The following is a 9,306-nucleotide window of genomic DNA, read 5'->3' on the forward strand; positions in this document are numbered from 1 at the left end:
TATTGATGACAGTTCATAATTCATTTATCTTAATCATTAAAATGTCATTTTTCAGTGTGTGAAGAGCGACCAACCTGCTTCCTCCATGAGACAAGCCTCCAGCTGTGTATGTAGTGTCTAATATTAACATTTTCTTTCCATCCAGACATTTGTCCTGCGACCATCGCCCTAGACCCTGGGCACATACAGGAAGTCAGGGGAACGCACGGTACATGCAGGAAACACCATTCTGCCTCAGCGTTGGAAACCTTCTCTCCTACTCCATGTCAGATTCCAACTCAACCGACTTCACCAACCCCTCCACCTTCATCCTGCTGGGCATTCCTGGCCTGGAGGGAGCCCAAGTCTGGCTCTCCATCCCCTTCTGTGCCATGTATGCCATAGTCATCCTGGGGAACTTCACCATCCTGTTCATCGTGAAGAGGGAGCCAAGCCTCCATGGGCCCATGTACTATTTCCTCTGCATGCTGGTCATCGCCGACATGGTCCCATCTACGGCCGTCGTACCCAAAATTCTAAGTATCTTCTGGTTCAATTCCAGGGAGATCAATTTCAGCGCCTGCCTCATCCAGATGTTCTGCCTTCTCAGCTGCTCTTTGGTGCATTCTGGGATCCTTGTGGCCATGGCTTTTGATCGCTACGTGGCCATCTGTGATCCCCTGAGATATTCCACCACTCTGACAAACCCTGTGGTGGCCAAAATTGGCCTGGCCCTGGTGCTGCGTGGCGTCATGCTCGCATTGCCCTATCCCTTCCTGGCGAGGAGGTGGCCATATTGCAGAACCAACATCATTCCCTACACATACTGCAAGCACATAGCTGTAGTGAAGCTGGCTTGCGCCGACATCCGCCTCAGTAGTTACTACAGCCTGGCTGTGGCATTCTTGGTGACCGGCGTGGATGTGTTTTGTATCTCCATGTCCTATACCCAGATCCTCAGGGTCATCTTCAGCCTCCCAACAAAGGAGGCCCGCCTCAAGACTTTTGGGACCTGCGGCTCCCACTTCTGTGTCATCTTAGCCTGTTACATCGCACATCTCTTCTCCGCCCTCACGGAACGGTTTGGGCACAATATGGCCCTGCATTTCCACGTTCTCATGAACAACATGTATCTCCTGGTGCCCCCCATGTTAAACCCCATCATCTATGGGTTGAGGAGCCAACAGATTCGGGATAGTCTGCTCCAGCTCTTTACTCATTAAGGGTCCTAAAGCTTTCTCCTGGTTATCTGGCTCTCAGACTGAGCTCCATGCAGAGCTGGCTGGTGACATGGTGCTGGGCCCTCTTCCCTGAATCACTGACTGGCCAGTCAAAGAGACCTGAAACCCTTTCCTGACTTTACTGTGCTGTGTCAGTGTGACAAACTGGGGAATCTGACTATGTGCAACTCCGAGGGTTGCCGCCTTTCTAATTCCTGGTAACTGGAAGCATGAGGCCCCACCCATGTACCATGCATCTTCCCCCAGGTTACGCCCCTGCTATGTGTCTTCCCCTCAAGGCCCTGGCCCTCACTCTCTCCTCTCCTCCCCACCTCCTGTAACTCTCTGGATCGTCCTTGTGACACTCTGCACTCCAAAGCACTCCATATTTACCATGGTGATGCAATTATGGTACGTTTTGTACAAAGTATGTCCTGTGAGGTATCATTCTAAAGGGCTTAATCTGCTTAACATTGATACCTCCTTGCGTTGTATATGAAGTAATGAAATCATGCTTTGTGTGAGTTCCTAAAGTGTGATACGAGGCTGGAAACACCCAAAACCAGCCTTTCAGTTATGTCAAAGGATTAGCTAGACAGTGTTAATTGCTGTCATAAACACTCATCGAGGGAAGAATCCACTAGCACAGGAACTCTGTATAAGAAAGCCTCCACGGAGGGAGTACGGAGACAACGGAGAATGTTTGGCCAATGGGGGTGGACCCTGCACGTCACATACACAGACTTTTCAGAAAACTGGAAGAAACTATAAAAGGTGGGGAGTGAAATCATCTCTTGTCTTCACTGCCCCACAACTCAACATCTGCAAGAAGCTCAGAGGAAGACAAAGGAGTTTGAATGGGGCAGGGGAACCCAGGCTTCAAAGCAGGTACAGCCTTTTCCTCAGGAATCTGTAAGCCTGCTTGTATCATCAGTCAGGGTGAGATATTGCTGATTCAAATCCTATCAAGCATGTATAAGTCTTAAGCTGCAGGTTTGTTTCACTTCCTGAGCAACCTGTTTTGATCTGTTCTTTTATCACTTATAATCATTTAGCATCTATCCTTCTGTAGTTAATAAACCTGATTTATGTTTCATCTTAACTAGTGTGTTTTTGAGTGAAGTGTTTGGGACTCTTAGCTCCATTAGCAAAGAAAGGTGCATATCTTCCCCCATCGAGGGGGGAGAGGCTAATTAATGAGCTTGCACCGTACACATCTCTGTGTTGTGCAAGACGGTGTAATTCTGACTCTATGCTCCTGGAGGGGTGCAAGGCTGGGGAGCTGGGATATTGGCTGATGGTCCATGAGTAGCTTAGGTAAAGCACTCAGGTAACTTAGTTGAGTGTGTGGCAACACCTGCTGTCGTGTTGGGTGAGAACAGGGCCCGGAGGGGCTGGCTGTGTGTCACCAGCAGAGCAGGGGAAGAGGCCAACCCAGCTGAATGGTTTGGGGGCACAGCAGTTCCAACAGCTTCCAGGCTTCTCGCAGAGGTACATCCCATCACAATCTCCTCCTCCCACCCAGCCCCCCCAGTTGGGCTCCCTCTGCTCTGGGGATGGGACGGGAGATGCTGCAGCCTGACAAGGAGCCTGCGTGCGGGTAGGAGGCGGCCCCAGTTAATGACCCAGTGCATCCCTCTGCCCTGCAGTAACTGGACATCGTTATACATAGAGATATGAGTAGAATTCTTAAGTCAGTTTCATGGTCGAGATGGTGAGCTTTACAGTTGCCAAGAGATCTTTCAGAATTAACCCTTCGCTTGCAGCCCAATGTTCAGGATCAAGGTGATCCAGAATGGAGCTGCAGACCTCAGCCTTGTGACTTGAGCTTCTCCTGACGAAGCTGAAGCGGATTTGAGATGACAGGATCAGGACCCAAGTATTCTTTTAAGGACCATTTGCAGGCTATGATAATGAAGAATTGTTGCTTTGAAATAGAATTACCTATTTTCTGTGAATACACTGGTAACTCTTCCATTCATCAGCATAAGGTAATTATCCATTAAGCATGCATTGGTAGTTAACTACAAACATCAAATAGAAGTCTAGACAATGAAATTATTACACCCACGTTTAATTTCAATGTTACTATTTTCTTTTGATCTTTGAATCAACAGATATACCAACAGACAGGAACCATCTGTTTAGATGGTTAACATCTAACAAGATATATATAAACACATACAATTAGGATTACCTCTTGTCATAACCATACAGCTAAGGGTAGGCTAGAATTCCTCCTTTACCTGTAAGGAGTTAAGAAGCTCAAGTAACCTGGTTGACACCTGACCAAAAGGACCAATATGGGAAAGAAGATACTTTCAAATCTGGGGTGGGGGGTGGGAGGCTTTGTTTGGGCTCTTTGTTTGTGAGCTCTCTCCTGGGACTGAGAAGGGCCAGGCAGAAAACTCCTTCTCCTGCAGACCATCCTGAAACGAGTCTCTCATACTACAAAAAGTGAAAGTAAGCAAGGTGAGGTGCATTAGGTTATCATTTGTTTGAGCTTGTGACTTTTCTCTGTGCTAGAGGGAGGTTTATTCCTGTTTTTGTAACTTTAAAGTTGCCTAGAGGGAATTCCTCTGTGTTTTAAATCTTTTGTTACCCTGTAAAGTTACCTTCCATCCTGATTTTACCAAGGTGATTCTTTTACCTTTTTTTAAAAATAAAATTCTTCTTTTAAGAACCTGATTGATTTTCAGTGTCCTAAAGACCCAGGGGTTTAGGTCTGTGCTCACTTTGTAACCAATTGGTTAGGTGGTTATTCTCAAGCCTCCCCAGGAAAGGGGGTGTAGGAGTTTGGGGGGATATTTTGGAGGAGATAGGGCTCCAAGTGGCCCTCCCTGAATGTTTGTTTAAATCACTTGGTGGTGGCAGCGATACCAAGGGCAAGGAAGAAATTGTGCCTTGGGGAAGTTTTTAACCTAAGCTGAAATAAGCTTAGGGGGTCTTTCATGCAGATCCCCACATCTGTACCCCAGAGTTCAGAGTGGGGAGGGAACCCTGACACCTCTAATTCTCTAACAGTACAGGTTTGCATTTTAAAGCTCAAGTCCATTTCCCATGGCTATGTTGCTATTTATGAGAAATGGTCCTATTGACCATTTATATACTTCTCTAATATGTCTTTAAAGGTTGAATTTTGGTCAATTAGCATGCTAGTTGCATAACCCTTTCTGACCATGTCACACCTATTTACTCACATTTGATTGTAGGAACCATCTCGACATTGGTGAGGCCTCATCTGGAGTACTGTGTCCAGTTTTGGGCCCCACACTTCAAGAAGGATGTGGATAAATTGGAGAGAGTCCAGCGAAGGGCAACAAAAATGATTAGGGGTCTGGAACACATGACTTATGAGGAGAGGCTGAGGGAACTGGGATTGTTTAGTCTGCAGAAGAGAAGAATGAGGGGGGATTTGAGAGCTGCTTTCAACTACCTGAGAGGTGGTTCCAGAGAGGATGGTTCTAGACTATTCTCAGTGGTAGAAGAGGACAGGACAAGGAGTAATGGTCTCAAGTTGCAGTGGGGGAGGTTTAGGTTGGATATTAGGAAAAACTTTTTCACTAGGAGGGTGGTGAAACACTGGAATGCGTTACTTAGGGAGGTGGTAGAATCTCCTTCCTTAGAAGTTGTTAAGGTCAGGCTTGACAAAGCCCTGGCTGGGATGATTTAATTGGGGATTGGTCCTGCTTTGAGCAGGGGGTTGGACTAGATGACCTCCTGAGGTCCCTTCCAACCCTGATATTCTATGATTCTATGATCTCTATCCTTATGTCTTGGGGCTTTTACTGTACTCTTCGCTCATGCTCCTTGTGCTCAGAGGCAGGAGGCTTGAGTGGATAGAAGAAAGGAGTAACTGCATTTTAGATAAAATCCGTTTTCTCCAGCTTCTCTGCTGAGGGGTGGGCTTGGAAGGAATGGAACCTCCCCAGAAGAGGGACCAGAGAGAGGCAGTATTGGTCCAGCCCTTTACAAACACAGAGACTGGATGAGTCAGAAGAAGCTGGGGCAGGAGAGAGGCACAATGGAGGCAGAGGGGACTCTTTGGTTTCAGAGCTATGGCTGCAGCAGAGAGGCAGACTCCAGATGGAGGAGAAGCCAGGAGGTGGCCTCTGGACACCTTAGAGGGCTCTGACGAAATCCCAAAGAATGCTCCAGGGCAGTGAGGACACTGAGGTGGGAATAGTGTACAAGTGTGGTACTGTGTTTAACTGGATCCGGGTATCTCTTGTGCTGTGTAAAGTAGAGGAATTGGTTTAGCAACCCCTTTTGGAAAGCCTGGATCTGTTTGCTTTAACGATCCTGTGCCCTGAAAGAAGGAAACTGAAAACAGAGTTTGCCCAAGGCGGGGGGGCGGGAGGGGAGGGGCTCTGGGAAGGTGTGTTGAAGGAATTGGAGAGTCTGGGGGAGTGAAGCCAAATCTAGTCTCTGGGCCCTGGCGTTTGGCATGCAACTCTCTCTGTATAACCCACACGCCTCCTGGGTGTGGTGTTCTGTCCCATCTAGTGGCACCGAGACCACTTAAAGAGAGAGATAAAATGAGTCTGCTTGACAGCCTTAACTAATAGGGAGTTGGCTTTTACCTCATGTGGTAGAGGGTCATGTACTAAGCTCCAAAGGTCCAAGGTTCGATCCCGCCCACTGACGACCAGCGTCTGTTGGTGTTACAAGTGGTGAATCATCCGGGATTTCAACTGAGAAATCTTTTATGCTACCGAGGAGGTTTGATTCCTGTTTTTGTAACTGTGAAGATGAAGCTAGAGGGGAATCCTCTTTCTTTGAAATCTTTTTATTAACCTGTAAAGTTACCTTCCATCTGGATTTTGCAGATGTAATTCTTTTACTTTTTTCTTTATCATAAAGTTCTTCTTTTAAAAACCTGATAAATTTCAGTGTCCTGAAGACAAAGGGTCTAGTCTGTGCACACATTGCTAAGGCAATTAGTTGGTCTATTCTTCTCAAGTCTCCCCAGGAAAGGGGGTGAAGGGGCTTGGGGGGATATTTTGGGGGAATAGGGATTCCAAGTGATCCTTCCCTGAGTTTTTGATAAAATCACTCGATGGTGGCAGCAATACCGTCCAAGGACAAGGACAGGAATTTGTGCCTTGGGGAAGTTTTAACCTAAACTGGTAGAATATAAGCTTACGGGGTCTTTCATGTGGGTCCCCACATCTGTACCCCAAGTTCAGAGTGTGTGGGGAGGGGGAACCCTGACAGTCTCTCCCTTGGAAAGTGCTCCGCAGAATGGAAGAGGCAGGGAGTCCCTGTTCTCGTGGATTTTGTCCCATCTCACTCTCTCTCTCCATGAATTTTGGTGCCTTTTCTCTCCCTTTCCTTTCTAACTCCTCACACACACACATGCCTCCCTCTCTCTGCCACTTCTAATGCGCATCCCACCCTAGGTGCCAGTTACAAACACTCAAGGCTCTGTAAGTCCATCCACTTCAGTGGAAATAGCAGGTGTAGCACTGTGAACTGCTGCGGTTGAGCACTGATCTGGCTGGGCATGAAGCAGTGCGCATTAGTCTGGTTAATAATCCACATAACACTAAGTCCCTCATCATTACCACCAAGCAGCCTGCAATTGCAAACTGCAACCAGCTCAGTATTAACCTGTCTAGAGGCACTGTTGGGCAGAAGGCAGCTTCTTAGATAGGGCTGGATGCTGCTAGAAAGATGTGGGGGCTGCGCTCTTACAGTGCAGCATTTGTGGGAATGTCATGGCCGCAGGCTTGCTACAAAGCTAGAGATCTATAGAACAATGGGTACCCCAGCTCCAGTGGATGAAAGGAAAATGTGGGGGGCTGAGGAACTCCAGGCTGATGTTTTCATTGCTCACAGTCTCCAGCAGCTGCTCCGTATCAAGATCAGCAGCACAAGAACAGGCGTGAGGAATTCTTGAACCCACTACCGCTCCCATCAGCGTTGTGCCAGTCTTGGCAGCCTTCTTGCTGGGGACACATAGCTAGAGTGAAAGACCAGCATATTCTGAAGTGGGCATACCAAGGAATATCACAATGTGGCCAGTGATCACCTGGGTGCCAAAAGTTTAGGTGACATAACAGACCTGCCACTGCGTGAATATACAACCTGATCCCCTTAAACAGCTTCCCAGAGATTAATCGGAGCAGCACTTTAATGAAGAACTGTCCTTTATTTCATTTGGGGGTCTGATGTGGGGAGGCTCTGTTGCTGCCCGACTGCCTACTTCTGATTCGGAATGAGATGTTTGGTGATCAGTCAGCTCGTAACTCTGGTTTTTGTAACTCTGAGGTTCTACTGTAGATGCTGTTTAACATCCTCTTTGACAGCTAATGGATTGGAAAAGTATTTCATGACTGTGTGTGAGCTGAGTACCTGATACTGCTCCTTTCCAAATGCAGAACAAAACTATTTCTTGAACACGTCTCCCTTTTCTCCAACATTAACAAGTTTCCTTTCTCCCTCTAGGAATTGGCCTATACATTTTCTTGGGTTTCTTTTGTTCTTATGATAATTAATAACCTCCTTTTTCTTATCCTTAGCCCTGCAAAGCATGGATTTCCCCCGATGTCTGTAACATCCTGTATCAATTTTCATAACTTCCAATTTCTATTGCTTGCTATCGATTTTCCCTTTCCCCCATTTGTTATATATTGCTTTCCCCCCCTCAATTGCTGCCTTCACTTTGCTACTGAACTGGGTTTTCAATCAAAGTTCTCCACTTTCTTGATTGTGGAATCAATGCTTTTTGGTTCTCTCATAAACTCTTCTTAAAGAACTTCCATTTTTCATTCCCATTTGTCTGTCTAAATTTTTCCTCACAATCAGTTTTGCTGATAATTTGCCTCCTCTTTGGGGAATTGGCCCTTTTGAAGGGTATCTGTAGATAGCTATTACTGGCTGGGAGCTGTTCTCTGTTTGTCCATTTCAATGTAATCAGTTCCATTCTTTATTTTGTTCTCCTCTATTGTATGCCCCCTTAATTGTCTCTTCTCTAAACTAACCAGTCCCAGACTTTTCAGTCTGTCCCCATACTGCAGCCTCCCCCATTCTCACAGCCTGCTTGGGAAATCCCCTTTCTATCTTCTACATCCTTTATAGAGACTGGGTGACCAAAAGGGAGTGCATCTCCAGAGCAGGATATTTTCCCTCCCATTCCTTAGGCATCTGAACATTGTCTTTGTTGTGGCCACTACTGCAAATGAGCAGGTGTTTCCGTGGAGCTGCTATCAATGATGCCCAAGTCTTTTCCCTGAGGTGGGTTCTAGTTGGGATGTTTCCCCCGGCATATGTCTTGGCAAAGGTGTTTTTTCCCCACTCTCAGATTTTCAGTAACTTCATGAATGGAAACTCCCTGCAGCATGGGCTTGCTAGCCTGGGTTTCATTGTATTGAGCCTATGTGTAAATTGGCAGATTTTTTTCACTGAAAGTTTGGTCAATGGCCAAAAAGCCTTAAAAGGAAATCATTGTTGTATGTTCATGCTGTCTTTCTCTTTCAGCATAGAGCGTCCACATGTGGGGCAGTCGCAAAGACAGTGAGAGCAGTGCAGTATGGGTAGCTATCCCACAGTTCAGTTCTCTATCTTGTGCCGATTGGTGTTGTGGGAAGGCAAAGCAGATTGCATCACATCATAGCTCCGGAATCAATGTCCCATGATGCATTGCTTTCCATCCCAACATTCCATGTGCTTCTCTCTCCAGTTTCTAGCATTTTTCAACGTCCCTTGATTTCTGCTCAGCCTGATACCTCTTTCTACAGGAATGGATGCCGCACAGCTCTGCTAGCTGTCAGTAGCACATCACGAATGGCAATGTTGTCCCCTGAGAAGTGCCCCACGACCCTTTTCACATTGCTTTTCTCCTAAGCACAATGTCCACCACCCCTGGGAACACTCACCATGCTTGTAGTATTCACAGGCATGTGTGCCTGTCAAGAGTCAGTAGGAAAGTGACTGGTGTGTTACCAGCAGTGTATTTGCTGGTAACAATCTTGAAGTTGCAAAGGCAACAGGAGTCACAGTTGGCTGATGTGGTGTCTGATGTGGATAGCAGCAGCTTTAGATTAATTTTGGCATTCACGGAACAGTTAACATGAGGGAACGTCACATTTGGGCTTGGGAAACT

The 9,306-nt window shown here is 46.6% G+C and overlaps 1 protein-coding gene across 1 annotated transcript; it reads left to right on the top strand.

Moving 5' to 3' along the window:
• The first annotated feature begins 263 nt into the window (after nt 1-263).
• On the top strand, nt 264-1,202 carry LOC125629693 (olfactory receptor 52P1-like). The gene has a single exon (XM_048835082.2). It carries the CDS (start codon nt 264-266, stop codon nt 1,200-1,202), a length of 939 nt encoding a protein of 312 aa, XP_048691039.2.
• The last annotated feature ends 8,104 nt before the right edge of the window (nt 1,203-9,306 follow it).

This window comes from Caretta caretta, chromosome 1 (genome assembly GCF_965140235.1).
Source record: "Caretta caretta isolate rCarCar2 chromosome 1, rCarCar1.hap1, whole genome shotgun sequence".
Lineage (NCBI taxonomy): Eukaryota > Metazoa > Chordata > Testudines > Cheloniidae > Caretta > Caretta caretta.